Source organism: Triturus cristatus, chromosome 10 (assembly GCF_964204655.1).
Source record: "Triturus cristatus chromosome 10, aTriCri1.1, whole genome shotgun sequence".
In the NCBI taxonomy this organism is placed as follows: domain Eukaryota; kingdom Metazoa; phylum Chordata; class Amphibia; order Caudata; family Salamandridae; genus Triturus; species Triturus cristatus.
Window position 1 is genome coordinate 938,287,953 of NC_140593.1, and position 13,333 is coordinate 938,301,285.

The following is a 13,333-nucleotide window of genomic DNA, read 5'->3' on the forward strand; positions in this document are numbered from 1 at the left end:
ATTCTTTAAGTTCATCCAGGGTTTGTGTAATTTAGGAAGTGAGTTAGCATGTGGGTTAGGTGATCTTGCTGAAAGCCCAATGTTGTGATAGAACACTTTCAACAGACGGAGACTTATTTGGCACATGTATTCTATTTACTATGAGAAAAGAGGCCCTAAGCATACTCTGAATCGTGCAGACAAATGTGATACCATGATGTGTGTCTGATTTGTGGATCTTAAGTCACTTAAGATGTAACTGAATTGTAAATTGCATGGTGCCTATAAGGTCATGTGACCAAAACAAATGGCACAATTTCAGACTCTTAACTAAGAAAGCACTTTGTTTCACATGTGAAGCAGCTCTGTCCAAATGACAACGCATTAATGCTCTGTTTTATGTCAGCTATGTGGTCTCTGAGTAGAAATATTTGCTGCATAATGTTCAGTAATACCACTAGGAGTAGACTGAGTATGCAATATCAGAAATTTCCTGGCGACTCATGGATGTTTGAGTACTGAAGTATTTTGTTGACTTTAGTTTTCCCGGATCCTTAATTGGTGTCTCTAGCTCAACAGAAGATACTAATGCTGTTTTCTACCTTTTTATTAACATGTGTAGCCAAGTTGTTTCTATCCTTTGTATGTCATTAGGTGAAAGCCCTGCTTGATTCCGTTAGACTTCTCTCAAGCAGCCAAACTCTGTCACATTTGCATTTGATTGTAACTTTTCTTCTTATATTTTGTAGGTAAAGAACCTGGCCTGTTTGACCAAATTATCATCAACGATAACTTGGAAGAAGCTTATTCCAGTCTCAAGGGTGCTCTTATTGAGGTAGGCCTTTCCAAATGAATATACAATTTGTCAATTTTAACTGTAGGGTACCCCTGAAGGCTTTTTTCTCGTCTATCTTAAATTACTAATTCTATTTCCCATTTAGAAATTATTGCACAAACTCCTGTTTGGTACAATAAGCACATCAAACTAAAAAATAGAGTTCGCTCATGAAAAGAATGGATACATAAAGGAATTACAACCATTGGTCGTATACTCTCTAATGCAGCCTTTCTAGATTTTCATGAAATTCAACAAAAATATGTAATTTCTTCTTATTATGCCACTCAATATCAGTACCTTAAGACTCCTCTTCAGTTTCTCTCTCAATCTTCTACTCCTTTATGCCATACTCACCTTTCCTCTTTCACTTCAGATTTGTTCACAAATGAAAGCATTGTGCATATATAAGTTTTTGAATTGTTCCTTTATAGAGAGAGCAAAATCTACTATAGAACTACAGTGGGAAGCGGACTTTCACCAAGAATTTTCTTTTCACACCTGGAAATCTGTGTGGGCTAAGATACACACTACTTTTCGCTCAGCAAGCACAACTCAAACATTATAATATTTTTATAATAGATTGTACTTCACTCCTAAGTGTCACCATAAATTCAAGCTTTCCAACGATACCAAGTGTTGGTCATGTCCTTACAATAAGAGACCTGCAAAAGTTTTTTTTAATGTCCCTTGGTTAAAAAAGTTTGGTTACCCATACGGTATAAAGTGAACAAAATTTAGTTCAAGGATATACCTTTCAATATTTTGCATCTTTTTTTTAGGAAGCTCCTGTCCATTATGGCAATCCCAAGGTATGGTTGGGAAGTTTATTGATTTGATAATTGCTTTACAAATAATCACATCAAATTGGAAAGATACCAATAAAAATACTTTTATTGTTGGTGGTATTTACTCTGTCATTATCACAGACTGGATCGAGCTAATACTACTTCTACCTTTAATGATTGAGAAAGATTTGTTATGGTTGCTTCTCGCATCCTATTTATCCAGATAGTTACTCATTCCACATCTAATATTACTAATTTTGATCCCCCATAAAGATTATATTGATCATCAGGTTGCTATAGTTATTATTACAATGCTGTCAATTTAAGTTCTACTGCCACATTTTGTACTTTCTCTTTTTTCCATTCTCCCCAGTTTCTTCTTCTTTTTCTGCTGTTTCTTTATATTCTTAATAATTGTTAAAATGCTTTTGGCTTCTTAATAGTGTTTATTTTTCTATTCAAGCATTGGGGTTCAAGGTTCATATAGTTCAGTTTCTTAATTTTTTTTAGTTTTTTTCTTCCCCTTTTTGATAAATTGTCAAGTTTGATGTCCTATTTTATTACATACTTGTAATGCTTGGATTACTTATATATTTTTTTTATCTTATGTAATGTCTTTTCAGTTCTCTATAATAAAGCATTATTAAACTTAACTGTAAGGTAGCGTTGTTCTTTACTGTATGTTGTTAATTGATCCATCATCACTTTATGTTAAGTCATCCGATAAAGAAATCCAGAGGCCATGGTAATAAATGTGCCTCACAATTAATACAGTAAAAAAATCATTAAAATTCAACCATGACTACAAACTGGATTATCATTGAAACTCCAGCATCACATTACGCTATTTGTCCTTTTGTCTGCAAATCAGTACAGTACTTTCTGGAAGGATGATAGATTACAGACTATTTTAACAAACTGTAATATTTGGATAATTAATATTTGGCGTCAACCTGTTTTACACCTTTCCACGTTACAGTGAGTGCTACACCGCATGCCGTACTTGCTAAAAGTAGGGCACATTCCTGAGCCAGAATATGGTAGAATTGCTTAAAGTTTATTATTGTTCAGTTGCTAAAGCCGTTGAGGATCACGCACTCTAGTTTGTGAATACATTGAGAAAACATGGAATGTTTTGATTGATTGCCCCCATAATCACTGATCCTCATTGCATGAACAATCACTATCAGTCAGTTCTCTCAGAAATAGACATGATTGTTTGAGTCAATTAACTGGAAGACATAAACCGCTTTATTCGGTCAGTCTTTTATTTTGGCTTCCATCAGTCATTGCAATCCAAAAAATCAGTGATTTAGTCACCACTCTCCACTTCGAAAGAGACAGAACATTTGTTCTTAACTGATGTTAAGTCAAACATGACAGATAATAAGTCTGAATATTCTCACCTTTCAATTTGTCATGAACTGAGCTGTGCTAGCAGTTGATGCAAGGCATGAAGCACAACTGAAACTAATAACCGTATAAATGATGTACAAATGGCCCATGAAAGGAGAGCGATATAAAAGTTTTCAATACAAAAATAACCAGGGGACTGAATTTAAAAAGAGACTCGTAGTGAGGGGATTAATTTGAGGAGGAAATAGAGAAAATGAATTGTCTCAACTTGATAGCACACATCATACTTATAACAAGATTAGATATAGGGATCCCGGTTTTCTGGTATTTATTTTTTTAATATTTCTGTATTGATCCAGATTTATGTTTTGGCCATCTCATTGGTATTTATCCTTATGTACTTTGTGTTTTGAGAATAAATGGAGCCGTAAAATTGTATATTTCCACGTTTAACTCTTGAATGTGCACTCCTAGATGGAAGCCTGTCACAATAAGCGAATTAAGCAGCCACGTGTAACAAACCACTACACTCACGAGTACATATTAGAGTTATTCTACAATTATTTGTTAACAATTACCTATTTAAGGGAATCTCATACTGTTTTTAAAGTCTCAATGCGGTCTATCTGTTCAGCTGTTGTCTAGAATTCATGAAAGACAGCATGGAGAACCTCTCACAACAAGCACTATTCAGTATTTTTCCACTTTTAAAAATAAATACAGACAGGAAACACATTGTTTTCTGTCTGTATTTATCTGTAAAAACGGAAAACCGCAAGTCAAAATTATATAGCATGAATGATTAATGATTTTAACGATTGCTGGAACAATATGTATATTTAGTTGAAGACCAGAACTTGTTAGCCAAAACTTGATCAAAGTCAATAATGGAACTGAAACTTATGAAGTTGTGTTGCTTCTCTCCTACCAGGACTTTCTAGCGAGTTAGTGAGTGGGTGAAACAGGAGGTCTGATATCCTTTCGGTCTTCTTGATGTTTTTATAGGCAGATGTCTTTTATGTAACCTGTAAAGGAGATTCAATAAAATGTCATTTATAACTGTATTGTATGAAAAATGAATTCATGAGAAAATATCTCTGTTGCTTTAAATACAACATTGAATATCAAAGTTATTATCCTGCTTTTGAGCTGTGTGATTTCTTAATATTAAATTGAAACCAATTAATCTCTAAATAGGAAGAAAAAAAAGGAGAGGTATGAGTATTGGACAATCCTAACAAATCCATCCTTATTAAACCAAGCCTAATTCCATTTGTGATCAGCCAGGAATAATATGTCAATGTGAAAATAAGGTAGTTTCCTCCACTTTTATTTTTGCAGATTGGACTGGTCTGTTGTGCCTACCGTCCGACTAGGGAAACTTTATCTGAAATCTGAATTGCATTCATTTCCTGCTCTATCTGTTGCTTTTATCTTCTGACAAGATTCTTCATACTGCCTAAGTAATGAGACTGAATTGGCTACTAGGCATTTGTCAGCTGGAAAGACAGAAATGAGGTTTGATTGTGTCCAATTAACTAAAGATCTTCTAGAGCTTTTGATTTGAAACAACAATTCTCACAAATCAAGAACGCTTTTATTCCCTTATTTGGCATTTTAAAAATGTGTACTAAAAACTGTTCACGCTTCCTGTCACGAGAGATGCAATTGCAGGTTTTGCTGTGGATATTAGTACATCTGTGTTAATTCAATATTTGATTTTTCAGGAAATTCAGCGGGCCCAGGGATCCGAAAAATCGTGACCATTTCTATCTACTCTTCTCCTTCACTCATCCTTCCATTCCGCACCATTTTTAATTCAAAGAGTGACATTCCTGGCGATCTCTGCCACTCCTTCCAAGACTGTGCTTTGAACAAAGAGCACATGTAGACTAATATGCTATTTTCGAATGTATAGGACCCTAACTTTGCATGGCTACACAGGTAGCTCTATTTTAAATCAGCTGAACTGACAGGTTGGCACCTTCCTCCACACGAATGTGCTTATATATACATATATAATATATTTTTTTAAAAGAAACATTTATAAAAGAGCAATGTAAATGGACCATATGTTGTGGATTTTTTGTTTGCTTTAAGAGATTGAGTCTAAAACCATACTAAGCAAGGTTGAACTTCCTATGGTCTTGTCCCATCTCTCCTGTTGACCTCAGTTGAACAGTACAGCAACTTGCAAGTTGGTATCATTCATGGCAGATAAAGTAATCCACACTCCCGTTCCTGTAATTGTGTGGTATCATTTGCTGTTTTTACAAATTTGCTTTTGATTCTCGATTTGTGTGCACATTATAATCTGCAAATTATATAGAATTGGTGTTCTATTAAAGCATGTATGAAGAGTGTCAGCAGCATAGATATGTGCTGCTTCTGCACTTGTTATGATCTAGCAACACATCAAGTATCTTGCAAGGGAGCACTACATCTCTTTCCACCCCACCCAACTCAAGGCCATCTTGAATTGATTTTGAAGCTTCTAGAAACATGTCACAAGTGAAACATGAATAGTTTGACATTGAACCATTTGCAGTATAAATTCCTCAGTTCTCACCCAGTGTGGGTACCATGATAACATGTCTAAATTCAACTATGTATGCAGGTCCCCTGGCTTTCAGTCCTGAATCTGATTTCAAGGTGCAGTTTAAGTTAGAGACTAGGTTAGTAAAAATCTTTGTAGATATCCTGTTTTTTTCCTGCGACACATCACTCCATCAGATTATCGTGAAATGTTTAATGTTGCTCTTTTTATTTTACGTCATTCAGGTGTTATCTTTTGATTAAAACTGAGTGATATGATTTTAACCCTACATTTTAATTATTTATCTGTGAGAGGAAGTAGACCATGCCGTAGGGTTTATTTTCCCAAATACGCTGAACTGCAGTGCTTTGTTACATGGCTTAGCACAGGTCTTAAAAATCTTTTTCATTGCGTACTAATTAAGTCTAAAATGTTTATTATATTTAGACATGTGAGCACAAATATTCTTTAGGCATATCCTCAAGCTTCCTTCTTGATTTCTTTACCCATAGAAGAAAGTCTTTATCAATGTTTTTAAAAACAATATGCATAATGCAGAAGGGCCTACCAAGGACTTGGAAAATGTGCTACACAAACTCCTCAGTTACTGCTTGATTTTATTAATGGGTATATGGAAAGTGTACTTTTTGTGTGACTCTGAAGATGTATGATTCTCTTGCACTGTAATACTAGGCCACTTGCAGAAAAGTGCTTCAGATTTTCCCTGTTTTCGGCCAAAGCAGGGGCAGTAAAATGCCACTAATTCTGGGGTGAAAAAAATTATTCTCTTGGTCTACCTCAGAATTCTGCATTGCAGGACCTTCATAGATGGTCAAACACATATACACATTGCCTGCGGGAGGTGCGGGTTTCCATAGCACATTTTATTGTGTGGCTATCGATAAAGATAAAGTCAACTGAATTATCGTTCTGGCTCAACACGTAAAATAACTGAAATTAGCTATTTATGGTATGCAGTGCATACATTGCACACCATAACTCCCATAGTCCACCATGTTTAACTCTTAGTTGATGTATTTTTTCCGGTGCCATTTGTCATTTTGTAAGGAAGTGTTTTCTGTATAGCAAACATGTGTCATGGGCTGTGTTGCATACCATACCTAGCCAATGGCAATGGTTTTGCACATTTGAGCCTAAACAGTAATTCAAGCTTTAACTGTTTTTTTTTTCAGTGAATTTCTTTTGTCTTTTTTTATAATTCTCTTTTTTTCAAACCACAAAGCGAAGAAGCTTTGACTGTGTAGCTAGCTCAAGTTGTTTGCAAGGCCTGGTGCTGATAGTAAAATGGGAAAACGCATCTTTTTTCACCTTTCTTTACTTTTTTTTTACCTGCACAGAAGTTTATGAAATTGTGAATGAGGGACTTTAACAGACTACACTTTTTTGCCGAATTTTGTGCAGTCTCATTCACAGGAGGCCAAGTTGTAGGCAAATCAATGTAAAGCATGTTTGAGCCATACCTACGCAGTGGCAACTGCTACTGTGTAATTTACGTTTAAGACACAGCCCATTAAACCTCAAAGGTACACGACAATAAAAAGTACAGTAGAAAAATTAACTTAATTCCGGCTCATGGGTAGTATTTCACTTCCCTAGATAATCTTATCATGGAGAACTAGGATTGCAAGTGAAATTTTCTTTCCCATGTCCCAAAGATCTGCTTACCGTTCGACAGGCAGACATTTCCATGCTGTACATGTGATGTTGCCTCAGCCGTCCCCTGATGGTTTTTCCCTTGGTTTGAATGACAAAGAATAGAAAAAAATTAATTGTATTTTGATGGCTGCAGTAACTTGCGTGCATAAACGTCACAATCTGTTGAGAGCAGTGGGGTCCTAAGTCAGAGGCTACAATTTTAATAAATTTGCTGTAGTAGAAGGTGGTGCATTTTGTCGCCTAATAGTAGGGGTGGGCGGAATTCGCGTAATCGCGTTACGCAAATCTCCGCGAAACGGTAAAAAATCTCCGCGAACACGCAGAAATTCCGCGAACACGCGGAATTGCTTGTTCGCGATACTTTTTTCCTGTTCGCGATCGCTGTTTGCGTGCTCGGGGTGAAATATCTCGCGAACACGCATATTGAGAACGCGAACAAGCAAAAAATTTCGCGAAGTCGCGGAACGCAGATTTTTGGGCAATTTCGCGTTCTCCGCGAAACGCGAAATTACCCAAATTTCGCAAATTCCGCAAACGGAACGGAATTTACCGCCCAGGCCTACCTAATAGTCTTTCTTGCAGGAGAAGCCTTGCAAAAACCAAGACTTGTAAGCTCACCTATTTGTTGAATCAACAAAGCTTAGCATGGTTTGCTCCAAGTCTGTCCATATGGATATAATTAATGAAAAACGCCAGTGTAACTGCTATTGACAGCTTATGCTACGCTCTGTCTTAGTTTCTCACTGGAGTAAGACTTCTCATGAGTGCCCCTCCGATCAGCTGAGCACATTTTTTCAACACATTATAATGAAGGAAAATGCACAGATTTGTTTTTAACTCCACTTTCAATAATACGTTTTTCAAAACAGAAGTTAGTCCTTTCAAACCAACTTCCAGGCCTAATAATATAATAATGACCGTATTTGTCACTACGCTTTAACAGAAAGCTAAGATTCAAAGTCTTGAAAGGCAGTAAAGGTTTGCCATTTAAAAATAAAATGGTTTGGAGATTGGACAAGCCATGCACCCTCCTTCCTTGAAGTTTGGTGGAGCTAGAGATGCCCTCTGCATGTAAACATTCTACTGATTAGAGTATGGATTTGTCTGTTTAGCAGATGTTCAATTGCTCATCTCCAAGCTTTATATTCAGGTAGACTGTCTGTGCAGTGACTTGAAATTCAAACAGCAGTTGAGTGAATTTGGTGGTTATTTAAATAAAACACATTAAACACTAGTTTTATGAAGACATAACAACATAGAATTTTCACAGGTCTGTAGCACCTTGCCAAAACTCATTTGACCTTTGGGAATCGGATATTATGTGCCCATGCATTGTAGAAGCCCATCATGAAACGTGAAATTTGGGCCTTTCCTTCCACATATGCTCAAGCTTGACTTTTCTTTGCATTTCACTGCTTTGTTTCTTTGATTTTTGCTAAAACAAGTTTTGTTTGCCATGAAGGGAAGTGGATCTTAAATGAAATAGTAAATAACCGTATAGAAAGATTGTTAATGATTTTCAAATATAATTTCCTCTCTGTACCTTTATGACCCTGAATGGGAGAAAATAAATAGTGTCAAAGCTACAAGAAGGGAAAGGAAGGTCATCTGTTAGACAATGTTTTTGGGAACTACTCTAAGCCATTGTGCTGAAAAAGTTGCATTGGATTCCAATGTAATACATTCATATTTTGGCATAGCAGATACTTAGAGTTTTGGCTGCAACATTAATTGGCAGCAAGAGCAACTATATGCAAGCAAAACAAATACCTGCATTTCAAGTCTGGAATAGGAACTATGAGCCCCCCACCTGCCCACCCCACCATTCTGCGCACACACACTCAATTCTGTTTAGATAAATTACTGGCGTGTTATGGCATGAAACATAGGTGAACTATACCTATCTTTCAGAGTTGGTTGATGGATCTATTGTACTGTCTACTTGAATAAGGTTGTACCTCAGACGGGAATGATTTTTGGTCCTGACAAGACTTCAAATAAAGTTGTATTTAAAATACTTGCCTATTGCTTTTAGGCTTTAGCTATTGAAACCCATTCAACATAGATATTGCACTCCCATAACCTCTCTGCCTGGTCAAGCTAAATCGAAGAAGACTCCATTTACCATATCATTCTGCAAATATGCTACACTGCCCAGTAGACCGCAGGACACTAGGACACTAGTCCATACCTTTGTTTGGTTGGACCGAAGTGACATTGCTGTGGTGGTTACAGCCAGCTCATGACATTAAACCTTTTCTTAGCATCACTTTATCCTCCTAGCTCAAATAAAGAATGTGAACATTTGCCTGACAAAATATTTCACAAATTTGGCAAAGAGTAGATTTTAATACGATGATTAATGTAACTGGGCTCTCATCAATCATGTTTGTTATCAAATGGGGTGTTAATTGATGATGTCTCAAATGTATTGTATTTTGGAGAATTAAAAGATTTCATAAACTGTATGTAAAGAGCAAACACAGCGTATTTAAGGAAAGCCATTCCTGTTTGCTAAGAGCGCATTATTTGTTATTGTGTATTGTATCTTTCCATCGTTTCTTTGGGACAATGTATTTTTTAAATAGAAAATGTTTCATCGATTTGTTTCTCCTGTAAATATGAGTAATGACAAATTCTAGAACCAAACCTCTTTGAAACGCTGTATAATTGATGCTCACAGTCATTCTCTATGAAGAGCAGTAGTACCATACATTTTCTGTTTTTTTGCCACAACTGATCCAAGCCAGAGTATTCATGCCACTGTGTTCCAGTCGCAGGTATCATCCCAGAAGTTACAAGAAATACCTCTTCTGCATAGTCAGATCTGCCCCTTCCCAGCCTGATATATTTACAAAACGAAAACATTTGTAATTGTATTTATATAGCGCTTACTACCCCTCACAAGGCGTGGACATCTGATTCCGTTAGTTTGATTTAATAGGATAGAGGAGGGAAGAGTCTAGATAGTATTATTTCGGAGATCGTATTAGTTATATGAGATTTGGGATGAGTCCAAGGAGGGAAAAGACTTGGGGCCAGATGTAGGTGGCTAAATACCGGTGAGTAACGCCGAAATTCGATAAATTTCAGCATCACCGACCGGTATTTAGCCATTCCTAATGTAGGTAAGGAACCGGTAAATAAGGAATCGGTAAATACAGATTCCTTATTGCTCTTGCATTTAAGGAATCGGTAATACCGATTCTTTGAATGCAATGTAGCAAGCACATTAAAGAGTGCTTTTGAGCCTTAAGAAATCGGTAATTACCACCAACTTTAAGTTGGTGGTAATTACCGATTTCCTTTAAAAAAATCACTTTTTGGTTTCCATATGGCACACATTCATGCCCTTAGGGCATGTATGTGCGCCACATGTGCACACATTTCAGGGGTGCAACAGGGTGTCCTTTTGACACCCTGGCACCCTTGAAAGTGCTCCCGCTATTAGCAATTGGTAATACCGAATTGCTAATAGTGAATGTCTTCACATTCATTCCTATGGGCCTCCAAGCCCATAGAAATGAATGGGTAGGTATTCCTTATTACCGAATCTCAATTACCGATTCGGTAATGAGGTATATTAAGGATTCGGTATTTTTTTACCGAATCTTTACCTACATAGGAAATACCGATTTCTTAATAGCGAATCGGTAAAATTCGCTATTAAGAAATCGGTATTTCAGATTTACCTACATCTGGCCCTAAGAAGTGTAATTTTAGAGATCATATTAGTAGAATGAGGTGTGGTGTGCGTCAAGGAGGGATAGATGAGGGGCGAGTCAAGAAAGGATCATAGGGAGATCATCGTAGTAGAATGAGGTTTGAAATGAGGCAGAGAGTGAAGTTAGAGGATATATTGAGAGAGGTATAAGATGAGGCATAGAGTAGTGCGGTGGAGGGAGTTGAAGGTTTTATTTTTCGTTTTTTTTTCTACTGTAGGAGTAAAGTAATAACTATATAGATACATAACTACATAGAAAGGGTATACATATGTAGGAAAATAATAAAGAGATCTAACCGAAGGCACACATGTTTAATGTTTACATTGGAGAAATGAAATGGAACACTATATTAGTCAAATGACACTCCGCTGATTCATTTCAAATATGAATACACAAGACTATCATATTTTTGCTCCTAGCGTTCAGATCTGTAAGGTCTGCTTCCGTAGTGATCATGTGATACTAAAACAAGCACCCAACGTTTGTTAGCCTAATTAAAATGTCTTGATTTTGCTTTGTTCTTTTAATTCCACTTACCAGATTGAGTCACATTATCAATTCAGTAAATGGAGGGAGATACAATTCAAGTGGCTTTTCATGACTTTTCGTAGGAATATCAACTTGAAGCCAACACAGATTACATAGAAAGAAACTTAACTGATCCCTGGGCTCTGCATACATTGTTTCTGAGTACCCATGTGCGAGCAGTAAGCTGCTGTGTGATCACCTCAAGAATGTATTACACTTCTGAAGCATGTGACTGTAGTATGATTTTTTGAAATCATGTCTTCTCCCGTCGTTTGTTCTCTAAAAAAAAAATGGGGAACGTCAGAAAAACCTTGTTTCATACTATATAAAAATGTTTAGTTACCTTTGTATCTTTGTTCTAAAATCATGCATTCATTTGTTAAGCTATCTAGCCTGTAACATGAGAAATAAAAATAACTAATTTGCATAGAAGTGACAATATGCCCGTAATATGCTGTGCACATTCTATTTTACTGTTTTATGTCCGTTTCCATAATTTTAGGAAAATGTATAGGTTTGTCTGTTTGTCTGTTTTCTTTTTCTGGATGGAGGCCAACTGATGATTGAAGGAAAATGACTTTGAATTACCGAAACAAGATTATAAAGCTAAAGCAAGTAATGTTTCTTTGTGGGTCTTGTCTGTGTTTTGTGAGACACTAAATAAAGGTATACAATCCATAGCTATTCTCTGTTTTTTCACTGTGGTGGTATGGCGTACCATCATTGCATATGTTGGCTCTTTGCCATGGTATTCCTTTCAAACACTTTTGCTGTTGTGTATCAAGGTGTCTTCGATCATGGAAGGGAGAAACCAACCTGTCTGCCTCCATTGATGGGTTGATGAGTAGGCGTTCATGTTTGTCACTTGTAAAATGTATATCAATATGAACCATTATTAAAAAAATTTTTTAACAAATGCTGCAATTCAAAATGTTTGAATTGGAGTTCATTAGACAATACCCAGAGTCCTCCCACGTCCCCTCGACATATACCTTCCCTCCTTAATTATCAAACCACTGTTCCATGGCTGTTCTCCTTACTTTCCTAGACCTGACCAAATGTTTCACCTTGAGTGTCTCCCTGCTTTGTTCAAAGTTCTATAGATTTTTGCTCCTTCGGGATCCTTACAGACTGATTACAATTTCTCCCCTTGCGTACCAGCAAATCTTCCCCTCATTATGATACATTTTTGTGAAACATCATTGTAATTTTTTCAGTGTTTTCATATGTAGGCCAAGAATATTCAAATTCTTTGTTCTCTTTTTGTAACTTTTTTTTATCATCACTTGATTTTTATTGTGTCAGCCAAAGAGCCAAGAGAATAAAAGTGGTGAAAGCAATGCAAAAGGAAACCCTGTTCACACAACAATTTGCTACAGTGACAAAAATCACAGACCTGGTTAGAATGCAGAGCTATGCAAACTGCGAGTTAGAGGTTACTTCACACCAGACAATAAAATCAAACTCATAAACATCTTAAAATTGAAAGTGGTGTTTTTAATATTGACATCTCTTCCAATTAAACTACAAGCGAAAGTGGGAGAAATGCAGACAGTACCACAGCTTTGTTTTACATAAGCAAGGATAAAGAAGTACTAGCACCTCTCAAGTTTGGTTCAAGACATTTGTCACTTCGTAATTCTACTTCACATTTCACTCTGAGCACATCATTTTCCGTGAGAACAAAATGTTGGGAATCTCCCATTAATGGAGTGAGATTGAAAATTGTCAAAGGCAATCAGAAAACCGGAAACCCTGAACAAAGTTCTGTTTACTTCAATAGGAAACACACAAATAACAAATGTTGCATTAAAGTACCTACACCTGTGCTGGGATAACTCAGTCGCTAAACTGTTACAGGTCATTTGTGTATATTTCCCCCCCATTCTAAATATTCTTATGATGATCA

At 36.5% G+C, this 13,333-nt stretch overlaps 1 protein-coding gene across 6 annotated transcripts in view; it reads left to right on the plus strand.

The window, feature by feature from the left end:
* The window catches only part of GUK1 (guanylate kinase 1), a 117,817-nt gene extending 105,713 nt beyond the window's left edge, over positions 1-12,104 (plus strand). For 2 of the 6 annotated variants that reach the window (XM_085628772.1, XM_085628775.1), the window contains exons 7-8: positions 729-814; positions 1,249-2,253. In XM_085628772.1, coding sequence (XP_085484898.1) covers positions 729-814; positions 1,249-1,269 — 107 coding nt within the window. In that variant the 3' untranslated portion in view covers positions 1,270-2,253. Of the gene's footprint in view, positions 1-728; positions 815-1,248; positions 2,254-4,685 lie in introns of those variants that run through there. The other 4 variants (XM_085628770.1, XM_085628773.1, XM_085628771.1 and 1 more) reach the window with 3 other exon arrangements.
* Positions 12,105-13,333: the final 1,229 nt, after the last annotated feature.